The sequence below is a fragment of the Hordeum vulgare genome, chromosome 3H (assembly GCF_904849725.1).
Source record: "Hordeum vulgare subsp. vulgare chromosome 3H, MorexV3_pseudomolecules_assembly, whole genome shotgun sequence".
NCBI classification, from domain to species: domain Eukaryota; kingdom Viridiplantae; phylum Streptophyta; class Magnoliopsida; order Poales; family Poaceae; genus Hordeum; species Hordeum vulgare.
The window spans coordinates 405,587,891-405,601,250 of NC_058520.1; the positions used below are offsets into that span (position 1 = coordinate 405,587,891).

Sequence of the window (13,360 nt, forward strand, 5' to 3'; positions counted from 1 at the left end):
GTTAATAGTATAGCTACCTGTTGGCTATAAGCCATTGTCATGTCATCTATAACTTATCTTATAGCCAACATGTACAATAGTTGATTAGAAGAGTGCATTATTTTTTTATTATATAGCCCGAGCACGTGCTAGAGCTCACTCTTAACTAAGAATCCGCTTACTTTATCTCTCCTCTTCTCTTTTCTCCAATTAAGAAAAAATATATTAGTTTATTTCTTATAGCCCGCTGACTCATCTCTATTATATTTGCTCTAACAAGCTCAATACATAAGACCGGAAGGAGTAGATCCTTTAGGGCATCTTCAAGGCGGATCCTCAAACCCCCTCTATCCGTCCGGACCATGCTGTCTGGACACAGTTTACCATCCAATACGGACATATATCGATTCGCCGAGCGGTCTGAATGTACCTTTTTCATCATTTGGTTAAGTATTGGGGCATTTGATGGAAGATTAACTTTTGTCATACGATTAGCATTTGGTAAGGTGTGTAGTTTTGTATTAAGATTCTCTATTACTTCTTGCTAAGAATGCTAGCTTTGGCGCAAACTACCCTAGCACATAGATTAATAAGCCAAATAAAATGCTACTAGTCACATTTTTTAAGGGAACCACATAGTTATTTGGCAATTAAAATTTATCAAACACAAATATTTACGGTTATTGTTGGATGACGGACTTACGCATCCGCCTTCGTGGACTGACCCCCCGTCCGAGAATGATATGATTTTTTTTACAAATCACTAGCAAAAGGGTCTGTGCGTTGCAATGGGAGAAAGAAATACCACACACTCTTAATTTATAAAAAATAGTCTATAATCTAAGAATTTGTAGTTACGACACAAACAAAGATGATCTTATCCTATAAAAATGCAGTTCAAAATTTCACAGGTCTTCTATTTTAACACGGCTTGCATGTAGATTTAATACGTACAAAGAATCAGACAAGTGACCTTCAGTTTCATCTCCAATCCTGATTTTATTAACGTGTTCATCCCCAATCCGAATAAGTAACGATATGAAAGAAAGACTAACAATGACTTATTTATTAAGGTTGCATCCTAGACAGTATTTTTATTAAATGTTTAACAGTAAAATAACATCATATTTAAATTCTACATATTTTTCTAATAAAATTTCATATATAATATGTTGAATTTGAATTACGGTTTAGAAGATATGAGTATTTTAAAAAAACATTTAATATATACTACGGGTTTAATGTTAAAAGCATCAGGGGATTTTTTATAAAATAGCATGACAGACTAAGAATATCTATTTTCTTTATTAGTAGGTATAGATTGTTGGAGATGCCCTTACACCAACAAACTTACTCAATGAAAGAGATTCTGAACACCTGCAAGCACTTTCCATATCTTCTGAGTTTTTTTCTTCAAGCATGACCGGATTAACAAGTAATCTAGAAGTCCCCTAAGATATGGCACCTTTTTTTTTTGCAGTCTTATTACACTGTTTATCGTCAGCGACAAATAACCGTCCACGTGATACTTGATGAAATCCACGTTTTAAATTAGTACTACTTCCAGTAATAATAATATCACGTTGACACGCAACTCCTACCTGACAGGGCCACACAGCCACCGTAATGAATGCATAGCGGTTTAAATCAAAATCAAGCCAAGCCATCCACACAGTTTAAATTAAGTCAAAAATCCAACAGGATCGCTTCAATATGCAGCGCATACCTTTTTTGGGCATTCACTGTCATTTAAGACCAGGTGCAATCATCTGGAAATCGCGTCAACCGTTTTGTCCAGAAACAAAAGAAAATTGGAGAGCTTTCCTCAAAAATAAAATAAATCTTGGAGAGCTGAAAGCTGATGCCACCAATATCCCTGTTCGCAAAAATGCCAGGTCCATGTAAGTAGATACGTGTGGATGAGCGACCGCCCGAGGAGTCTCGACAAGGAGAAGGTCGGCCGTTCCGCGCACCGGTCACCTGCCCCACCAACCAGCGGCCCGGCCCGTCCTCCCACTGTCCATGCCAGCTGCCCCCACCGCTCTCCGCTGCACCCACCCACCAATATTTGTTCTCAAAAAAGAAAAAAAACACACACCAATATTTCTGTCAAGGAGTGTTGTATTTAGGCCCCCGTCTCCACGCCTCTTGCCATTTCGGTCCATTCCGAAGCGTAGCAACTAGCAAGGCAGGCAAGGCAAGGCAAGGCAAGGCTTGGAGCGCGCCGCTACCGGAGCAAGCAGGAGGGATGGCGGAGATGCAGCACGTGGTGAAGGTAGAGGAGGGCCGCCCGGCCGCCGACGGCCGGCCCTCGGTGGGGCCCGCCTACCGGAGCGCCTTCGCCCGCGACGGCTTCCCGGCGCCCGTCCCCGGCCTGGACAGCTGCTACGACATCTTCCGGTGAGCTCTCCCTCCTTGCTCCTCCGGGCTCCCCCCCTGCTTGCTTCATCATTTGCTCCGTTGATGAGCGGTGGGGGAGCCCGGACGGCTCCTGGATTATTTCTCTTTTCGGCGGCGTCAGTCAAAGGATTGAATCCGGTGGTTCTGTTCACGCGTAGTGGGTGGCATGCGGAGGATCTTTTCCTCCATTTATTTGTTTGCGGTTATTTGTCGCTGTCCTTGCTAGTACTCCTGTAGTACACGAAACCGGGATTTGATATGCCTGATTCTCGTATGCCTCCCGTCCAACTACTTGCATGAACCCTATTCTTTATGGCATTTATGTCAGTTTGCTTGCGTATGCTAGCCCTCGGGATCTGTCCCCCACGCCCTCGACAGAATAGCCCAACTCTGCATTTATCTGATTTTTTTCTCTTTGCATTTCGGCTCCGAAATCCAGTTTAGTTACTCTGTTAGTTAGTTGGGCAGTTGTATAGACTCTCTCTTTAAATTCCCTTGAATTCTGGATCAGTACGCTTTTTCTATGGAGTGATAATGTTCTTCAAAGCAGAGGAATAAAGTTAAGATTACTAGTTCGAACTCAGCAGTACTATTTCCTGCTCCTTCATGGCCCACTAAAACTGTTAATCAGCTGTGAAAAAAATCAAATCGCTGACCATGCAAACCTGTCATCAAATTGAGTTCAGTTTCTCCATAGTCTTGTGTGGGTGGGAACGCTGATGTCATATTGGTCAATAGTGTCTGGTTTGTTCCGGGTTAGTTAACGAAATTAACCGAGCAAGTTGGTTCGTTGCATTTTCACTGTTGACTTGCTACTAAAACTCTTAAATCTGGCGACCTTTTGTCCTACTGAGCTTATTTAGTTTTGAGTGTCAATGATGTGTGCTCATACACAGAATGGCAGTGGAGAAGTATCCAAACAACAGAATGCTTGGTCACCGTGAGATTGTTGATGGGAAGGTACCATTTGGTCGATTATTTCAGTTGGTCGATTACAACTTATACCCCCCCTGGAATATAAAAACAGTAGAATTCTTGCTAAAGTATTATTTTGTGTGATATAAACAAATAGGCTGGTGCATACGTCTGGAGGACATATAAGGAGGTGTTTGGCATTGCAAATAAAATCGGTAACTCTATTAGGAGCTGTGGACTCACCAAGGTTTGCTCTCGTTTCTCATATATTTGCTATTCTATTAACTCTAATGCTAATTTACTTACAATAGTTTCCAGTGAGGTTATATGTTTTCTCATCTTGAATGAACACATGAATTAAACATTATGTGAACTTTTTATTAGCTCAGGGGAGTCACTTTGATGTTTCATGATTAAGGTTATTTCATGCTGATTACAAAAGTTTAAACTGGATAATTTTGCAGGGCAGTCGTTGCGGTATATATGGTGCCAATAGCCCTGAATGGATTATCACGATGGAGGTAAAATCTTGTTCTACTGGTGCAGCATTTAATTCATTCTTGTAACAAGTAACTATTTTTATCGTGTTGGACTTCTGGAGTTTTCCTTAACCAATCAAGATTACTATGCTTGTCATGTATCTCTTACAAACTTAATTCACTTGCAATCTCTATCCCCTGCAGGCTTGCAATGCGCATGGAATCTACTGTGTTCCATTATATGACACTCTTGGTATATATCCTGACATCTCCATTTTATGACATTGATGGGCTTGCAGTACGCCCCTCTTTCAGTTTTTGTTGTTGTTGCGCACCAAGGAATTGTACACTTATTGAGAAGTGGGTCTCGATATTCATATGCTTTGCACTATTTAAGATTTCTGTAATCATGATCAAGTGAAGATCACATCTTAAAAAAAGAATGAAAAGCCCCACCACATCCTTGAAACATGTGGCAAACAAGTAATCTAATATCTGAGCAGAGCACTATGCAATTGAACATTCTTAAGTACAGATCCTTTTCCCCAGTTGGTACATCACAAACATATAAAAGAAACAATACTGATGGTACAGTTCAACCTGCTTATTGACAATGCTCTTTCTGTAGGGGCTGGTGCGATAGAGTTTATTTTGTGCCATGCAGAAGTTGAGATTGCTTTTGCAGAGGAAAAGAAAGTTGCAGAGGTTTGTTTCCTTCATCATCTCATATGTAGAATTTGTATGCTTGCGATGTCCCATGAACTTCTCTTTTCAATACTTGGTATTCATGCCTTTGCCTGGGGGATGATGCATTGATGCATGTTGACCCAATGACCCCTATTTGGTCGGTAACTTAGGAAAGTGGAAACACTACAAAGCAGTATATCGACTGTCTTTTATATCCCTAAAGCCCATTTTGGGTAGCCCAATCCCAGGCAAGCCCAGTTTTCTTGGGCTGAGATCCTGGCTGGTTTGGGGCCAACCAAACAAGGCTTCAAAAGTTTCATGTTGTCAGTTATGCTCTGTAGAGTTCCATAAGAGATGTTTGGATTAGTAGAAGCCTTAGTTCGTAGTAATAGAAGACATTCCATTTGTCGACACAACTCTCTGCTGTTGAGCAATTACCTTATTTCAACACGGTTGTATTTTGTGATTTTGTCCATTTATGTTCAACATGGCCAAAATTATCACAGTTGTGGTGCAATTATGCTAATCGGTTTTCTGTTATTAATGTATCTCTTTTATCTCGATTTTACAGCTGTTGAAGACATTTCCTAAGTCAACTGAGTTCTTGAAAAGTGAGTTTCACTTATCCTAGATAGATTTCATCGTCTAATACCAAATGTTTCCACTGATAAGCAAATATATTATTTTGTTTGTAGCCATTGTGAGTTTTGGTAAAGTGACACAAGAACAAAAGGAAGAAGTTTCCAAGTACGGGCTGTCAATATACTCATGGGATGAGTTCCTTTCTTTGGTAAGATAGGTTGTCAGCTTTGTATGTTGATTCTTCTGAATATTGTTTCTTAAATATGAATATTTCATCATGATGTGGAGTTCTGCACTTCAGTATTATGTCTAACTGTATCCTCAGTGTAGTGAATGACTGGATGAGCAAACATTTAACATAATCTCATTCGTGGAACCTCAGAAATAAGGAATCTAACGGTTATTGGCTGCAAACTTGTCAAGTTATTTGTTCATTTGTTGTTACCATCTGTGATCAGATATCCTTAGATAATTTTTGCTACCTGTGCTAGATCACACAGTGCATTCGCACTTACAATAGATCAAAGATGCAACTATTCTAGTTTTCTAATTGATGTAAAAACATTTTACTGAGACGATCTTATCTACACAGTTATTAACTATGTACTTTCCTTGTGAAATCTTATCTGCAGGCAGGTGACCAAGAATTTGACCTTCCAGTGAATCAAAGGACAGATATATGCACTATAATGTATACTAGTGGAACTACTGGTGACCCCAAAGGTGTATTGATCTCCAATGCGAGCATTATCTGTCTCATTGCAGGTGTGGATAGGCTTCTTAACTCTGTAAACGAGCGGGTAAGATGCCAGCAGCCATTATGCCATGTAATCTTACCTCACGACCAATTAACATATAATTTCTTTTGCTATGTGATAATCTCAGCTGGAGGAAACAGACGTTTATATGTCTTACCTTCCTCTTGCTCATATCTTTGACCGAGTTGTGGAAGAGCTGTTTATGTTCCATGGTGCATCTATTGGATTTTGGCGTGGGGTAAGCATCATTATGTGTTCACCTGAATCCTTCTTGGGGTTGTGCTTTTGCCCCTGTATTGACTGTTTAAAATATGGTGCAGGATGTTAAGTTACTGGTTGAGGATATTGGGACACTGAAACCAACTATCTTATGTGCTGTCCCACGTGTTCTTGATCGGATATTTTCTGGTAAGGGCCTGCTTGAGTCGCTTAACATTTCTATCTAGTATTAAAACAAGGTTACAGAGAGCTTTCATGTTCACTGTTGACAGACTATAATTCCTACATTAATTGTAGGAATAAGATAGAGGCCCACATGGGGCCTTGGCACAGTGGTAAAGCTGCTGCCTTGTGACCACGGGTTCAAGTCCCGGAAACAGCCTCTTGCAGAAATGTAGGAAAAGGCTACGTACAATAGACCAAAAGTAATATCCGGTCATATAGCACTTATTAACATGTACTGTAATCCTTTTGTCACTTCAAATATACTCCATTGATAATTACTAGATACTCCCAAATTTCATTGAAATCTCCTGCCATCAGCCAAGGAACCAAGGCCCTGATGCAGAAGAGGAGATCCCACATATGATGACGTAAATAGTTTTGGGACTCGCCATAAACAAACGTGCATCTCCATTTTGTTTCGTTTGGCATATCATGAATGAATAGATTAATAAAACGACTGCCTAGATTTATTAACTCGACTGACACACCCTCATCCCCAAACAGAGCTAAAAACTACCCCCTTTCCCCTGCTCAGTAGCAGTAATTACCTGTATAAGACCCAACCTCCAATGCAACCCCTCTGCCACATCTTTTCTCTGTCTTGTTTCTGAGAAAACACAAGCTCCTGTCGGTGAGGTTGCACGAGGCACAGCATGTCTTGAACCAGGATGCGCCCAAACCCTGGCAGTTCCAGCAAAACATCGCCATGGCTTCTGACAAAAAAATGCTCCTCCGTGCCTGTCAGTTCACCAGCGGCCCCAGGGCTGGTTGCCTCCCAAGTTTGCTGCGTCTGTCTCCTCTTGTTCTGACCCGTCCCCTCTGTGGCCTTGCTCTTCTTGTAGCTATTGCCAGACAACCGGATGAGCATATGCTGTCCACCTCACCCAAGTCCGGAAAAGTGATATGCCCCTCCTCTGATCGCTTACCCAGGGAAAATGAAAAAGAAAAATGCTTGTGTCGTAGGCTGGGCTTCTTCTCGTAACTCCCACAGAATGTTGGTCTATCTCCTCAGGCGGTGCTTGACTGGCGGCACGTGCATGGTTGTACCCTCCCTTTCTGTGGTTCTTTTCGCTGTTGATGCATGTCCATGCATTAACTTGGTGCATAGTTCTTGGGCTATCCATTATCACAATCTGCTTCTACTGTTTGAAGTTCAAAAGAACTTGGAGCCAATTCTGAGTGCAACTATTTACATAATGTTCATCCCTTTGCTTTACAATTTTTTCAGGGCTTCAAGCTAAAATCTCATCTGGTGGTTTCATAAAGAGTACAATGTTCAATCTTGCTTACAAATTGTAAGTTTGCTAATCTCAGAGAAGTTAACTTTTATTGCGTGGAAGTGTGGAATACTTGCTTGCACTTCCAGTGACTTCATGCCAAGTTCTTCAATTATTAAGTGTCGTAGCCACAGGACTGGGCCAAGAGGAGTGGTATCCTGGGTTAGGAGCTGCTGGTCTCTTGGGATCCAGAGTTTTGGGCCAAAAGTTGCCTACTTACTCTCTATTACTTTGGGCTGGACCTGTGGATGCAGGCATACAGCCCTCCTAACCCTGGCCTTAGGCTAGCTACATTCTGATTGTATCATTAAAGGACCTCACCTGTCACAAATCCAAGTATGATGTAGACATTTTGTTTTGCAGCAAGCAGTTTAGAATGATGAGGGGAGCTAAGCACAATGAAGCTGCTGCAATATGTGACAAAGTAGTTTTCAGTAAGGTATTTCAGCTTGACAGTCACTTCATTTTGTATGATGTTCCGAACTTGCTGCCTTCATATTCTAGAAATTGTGTTTATTGCAATTAAGGTGAAAGAAGGTCTTGGAGGAAATGTCCGTGTAATTTTATCTGGAGCTGCTCCACTTGCCACTCATGTGGAAGAATACCTGCGGGTGGTGACATGCGCACATGTTTTGCAAGGATATGGTACATCTTGTTTTCTCTTCTTGTGATACGTTTTTTTACTGTTATGATCGTTCAAGTTGCATGATTGCCTGATGTTTCTGTTCTATTCCATTTGGTCAGTAAACTTTATTATTTTTATTGTATGGAGTAGATCGACCGTTTTCAAAGATAACAAGTATAACCATGCTGGCTTTTGTGATCTATGTTATCAATAAAAATGCTTATCTTTGAACAGAACTATATGTTCTTTAGTGCACTATTCTTAAACTGGTTCACAACATAAAAAAGAGAGTTGTGTATGTTCTCTTACCTAAATTAGGTCAGTCCTTCATCTGTATAAGCTGATGTTTATTGTTCGCCTTTCTTCTCCAACCTAACTATCACTTCTGGCTTGCCACTATTTCTTCTATGTTAGGTCTCACGGAAACTTGTGCTGGATCATTTGTCTCACTACCAAATCAGATGTCCATGATAGGGACTGTTGGTCCTCCAGTGCCAAATATTGATGCCCGTCTAGAATCTGTCCCTGACATGAATTATGATGCACTCGCAAGCACACCTCGTGGAGAAATCTGCATCAAAGGAGAAACATTATTCTCAGGGTACTACAGGCGTGAAGACCTTACAGAGGAAGTTTTGGTTGATGGATGGTTCCATACTGGTACGTCTTGCTTTCAATGTTTAAGTTGTCATCTATTTCCACTATGTAGTCGCTGCAAAAGTAAAGAATGGAGCATAAGCATTTGTCAAATGACTAGTATTTCTTATGCCCGGTAGTTCTAAACATTCTAGGCCTCTGAATGTGTGGCATTATCGCTTCACATGTTAGTGAACATATGGAAGATCAGAGTTCACCCGAGTTAATCTGGGTCCTAGTTTGCATGTCCTTTCTCACCTTAGCTGGGGTAACAGTATTACAGAGATCACACTGTTTAAGGAGCTGTTCGGTGATCCTCCAGCTCTCTGAAATCTGAGGATCTAGGGAGCACCCTTTCCCCCGCTCCACGTTTTTTAGCTGCTGCTCCACCAACTCCGGGAGTGGGGTTGCGGAGCCGGAGGGCCTCCGAACAGACCCTAATACTCCCTCCGTTCCAAAATATAAGACCTTTTAGAGATTCCACTATGGACACATACGAAGCAAAATGAGTGAATCTGCATTCTAAAGCATGTCTATATACATCCGTATGTAGTTCATAGTAAAATCTCTAAAAGGTCTTATATTTAGGTACGGAGGGAGTACGTAACAGTTCTAACGAGAAAGTCGCTCCAGGCTCTAGTTGGCGTAGTCATTATCCTGCACAAACTATTCTATATTGTGTCTCATCCGAAGTGGAGATTCAAAACATTTTTTTTCCATTTTTTCTGCTTACAGGAGACATTGGTGAGTGGCAACCTGATGGAAGTATGAAAATCATAGACCGCAAAAAGAATATCTTCAAGCTTTCACAAGGAGAATATGTAGCAGTTGAAAATTTGGAGAACATTTACGGTGTTGTTTCTGCTATAGACTCGGTATATAGAGCTCAATTTTCAGGATTTACATTTTTCTTCTGTAGCATTGTTCTTTATATGACAATCGGTCGAAATAGTTTAATCATGCTTCGTCGTACGTATTGTTGACAGAATTATTCTATGGTAATAATCTAAAATATTTTCTTCTATTTTGCAAACATTTGTCCAGATATGGGTATATGGAAATAGTTTCGAGTCATTCCTTGTTGCCGTAGTCAATCCTAACAAGGAAGCTCTTGAGAGCTGGGCTGAGGGAAACGGAATCAGTGGTGATTTTGAGGCACTGTGTGAGAATCCGAAAGCAAAAGAATATATTTTGGGTGAACTTTCAAAAACAGGAAAAGAGAAGAAGGTGAAATTATTTGTTTTCTGTTTTCTGTTTTGCTCTTTTTTCTGATTATATTCACTGCTAACTCCAGTGCGCAGCTTAACTTTCTACATATCTTTGTGCAGCTCAAAGGTTTTGAAATGATAAGAGCTGTACATCTTGACCCAGTGCCGTTTGACATGGAACGCGACTTGATCACTCCAACATATAAAAGGAAGCGGCCCCAGTTGCTCAAGTACTACCAGGTATTGCTCATCCAATTGCTGTTGTGAGCAGCATATGTCGTTTACATCCGCCGCAACATATAAATAGAAAAAACACGTTTACATGCATGGACGACCTTGTGCAATTTGCTTCTTGTCCCTTGAATTAATCATCTTGCCCTTTTTCAAACCACCAGAAAACCAATGCAGTTGTTAAATGAGCAGCGAGCAGCGAGCAACGCTAACCTTATTACATTTATTTGCAGGGTGCAATTGACAACATGTACAAAAGTGCTAAATGAGCTCGTCTAGAACAAGTAAAATCAAGATTCCCGACACCCAAGGAGCTGACAGAAGTACCAAATTCAAAAGTGCTACGTTATATTGTGTATATGTCCCTAGCTTGGATCGAAGAATGATGTAATGCTCTTTCAGAATTCGTTTTTTTAGTATGTGGCAAATGGGCAATGTAGTAGCATGCATAATGGCAGACACCGTTTCCAGTTGTTTGAGCTCTGAAACTGCCATTTTACCAACGACCGATTAGCAGCAAGAAACATCCCCCGGTTCAGTCTTAAGATACTCGTGATGCTTGGGTGGCCCTTTTCCGTGTCCCCTTGCTTCTTTCTTCAAATACCGCGTTATTATTTCCGTCTGAGCTCAAGGAATCCATTTTGTTGATACAAACCTTCGTAAATACCTCCTCCGTCTCATAATATAAGAGTATTTTTTATACTATACTAGTGTTAAAAACGTTCTTATATTATGAAACGGCCGGAGTACTTTTTTTGTCTGTTCCTTCGTCTGAGTACTATCATTGGAACTTATCTCTGATGCTACAACAGAGTAAAAAGTTCATGACTAGAAGAGTAGAACTGTAGAAGTTAGTTTTGGTTCAAGATAAGATAGGTAACGGTGCGGAGCACCCGCACCCTAGAGTTTGCTTCATTGCCAAGGAACACGCGCATCACGATAGAACTAACTGAACTTAGCTTAGAACTAATGGTTTTCTGTCGTGACTGAATATAGCGTGGAACTAATGGTTTTCTGTCATGTATTCCTTGTTACAATGTACGGGCAATTTAGGGCCTCTTTGATTCGCAGGATTATGAAGACATAAGAATAGAAAAAACATAGGATCGAAGTGGCAGCCACTTGAATCCTATAGAATTAACAAGGAGTATTTGACCCCATAAAAAATGAAGGAATTGTAGAAAAAGATTGGAGTAGATGTTAGATTTTCTATGAAATGTAGTACAAATTATTTCAAAGGAAAAAACATTCTATGGGTTTTAATCCTATGAATCAAAAGATCAACGTAGAAAAAATCACTAAGAATTTCAATCCTCTAAAGCCTTCTTTGGTTTGGGGAAATTTTGTAGGAATTGTATAGAAATGATTTTTGTAGAAAACTTTCTTTAGATTCCTTTGGCATGTAGGAATATAATTTTATTCCTATGAAGGAATTCTTTCTATTTTTTGCATTTCATAGAAAAAACATTAGCCTAGACTCAGTGAAACAAAATTCTATGATTGTCGTCGTTTTCTTCGGACGGATGCCATGGGGAGGCTAATCGTACGTGGTTGGGACCGAAAGGGTGCCGTCGGGCTCCGGAAATGGGATTGGGAATGAGTGGTGCGAGATTCACGAAGTACCCAGGTTCGGGCCTCTTTTTGGAAGATAACACCCCTAGTCCTGCTTGAGTTGGTTGATGATCCGGCTGGAGATATCATATTTCCCTTGAGCTGTACGTTGGAGGAAGAAGAAGGGGATGAGTGCTCTCTTTTCCCCTCCTGTGTGTGTGGGTGCGTGATCGTCCGACCCCTTGCATGAGGCAGTGCCAGGGAGTTTTATACGCCAGCCCCGTGGCTTACAATAAGAATAGAAGGTACCGGGTGGGACCCGACTGACAGCCTCTGGAGCCAGCCAAGGGGCCCACTGGCTCGAGAAGTCTTGTCGCAAGTGGGAGCCCGTCGGCTGTTGGGTCCCGCCTGGATCCGGCGCCCGCCAATCGGGCCTCGTCATTGGTGCATGCTTGTTACGCCGCGGCATGCGCCGCGTTAGGCGTGTCGCCTTGCGTAGCCGGCTTCGGTCATCGTACGGCCGGCTGCACTGTTGCCCACGCGAGAGCAGGTAATGGATTGGACGGGGGTGTGCTCGTCATTGTGCCGTCTCAGCTGGTCGCAGTCGGCGACGGTCAGTGGTACGTCCCCTCCACTGTAGTCTCTCGCGGTCAGGTCAGCGGTACCCGAGACGCTGTAGATGTACCCTTGGTGATGATGGCCCTGACGCAACTTGTCAGGGCGATGGGACTGGAGCTGACCCGCCGGGTAGCGGGGAGAAGTTGAGTCAGAGGGGGGGAGTGGCATCGCCCGAGCCGGCTCGATTGTGCAGCCGCCCCCCGCGGGGAACCGGCCGCCCTGTATATTTTTTCAAAGGGGGGCTGGAGGAGTCCTTGCTTTTGGCCTACCCCAGGGTTATCCCCTCGTATGTAGTCCCTGAAACAGGGGAGGCCCACCGACTCAGAGTGGCGTACCTCGCTGGCTTAGATTTCGTCTCTTGCATGTCACGGGGCTGCGGCAAGATCGCCAGCTCGCCGGAGTCGGATAGGGCCGTAGCCAGCCGTTGCGCGAGCCGCCTCGGGCTCTCCGGCACGCAGAGGTAGAGCACCATGTGTGGCACCCCGCAGGCCGAGGCTTGGCAGGCCACGCGCGTGACAAAACCGGGTTGTGGAGCGGGGCCCGCCCAGCGGCCGCCTTGGCCCACGTGCACAGATATTCTATAAATTCGAGGGCAACTGTTGGTGCTCCCAAGCGCAATTATGCCGCCCGCACAGCGCGGATGTAGTGGGGGCGTGCGCATCGGATCCTCTCCCCACTACCCCGCGTGGGGTTTAAGTGGACATGAGGAGTGGCCGAGGGAGACATTTGCTCAATCGTCCTTGCACCCTACCTTTGTTGGAAATATGCCCAAGAGGCAATAATAAATTATTTATTATTATATTTATTTGTTCATGATAATTGTTTATTATCCATGCTATAATTGTATTAAATGAAAACATAGATACATGTGTGGATACATAGACAAAACAATGTCCCTAGCAAGCCTCTAGTTGGCTAGCTAGTTGATCAAGGATAGTCAAGGTTTTCTGACTATGTAAAAGTGTTGTTG

The 13,360-nt window shown here is 42.5% G+C and overlaps 1 protein-coding gene across 1 annotated transcript; it reads left to right on the forward strand.

Moving 5' to 3' along the window:
• The first annotated feature begins 2,138 nt into the window (after positions 1-2,138).
• LOC123444002 (long chain acyl-CoA synthetase 4-like) lies at positions 2,139-10,839 on the forward strand. Its single transcript, XM_045120597.1, has 19 exons — positions 2,139-2,379; positions 3,276-3,339; positions 3,452-3,541; positions 3,759-3,815; positions 3,978-4,026; positions 4,402-4,478; positions 5,032-5,071; positions 5,156-5,250; positions 5,675-5,842; positions 5,928-6,038; positions 6,121-6,208; positions 7,473-7,539; positions 7,885-7,960; positions 8,049-8,166; positions 8,561-8,806; positions 9,518-9,657; positions 9,827-10,009; positions 10,111-10,230; positions 10,455-10,839. The coding sequence occupies exons 1-19, from the start codon at positions 2,228-2,230 to the stop codon at positions 10,488-10,490; spliced, it is 1,977 nt and encodes a 658-aa protein (XP_044976532.1). The 5' UTR covers positions 2,139-2,227; the 3' UTR covers positions 10,491-10,839.
• Positions 10,840-13,360: the final 2,521 nt, after the last annotated feature.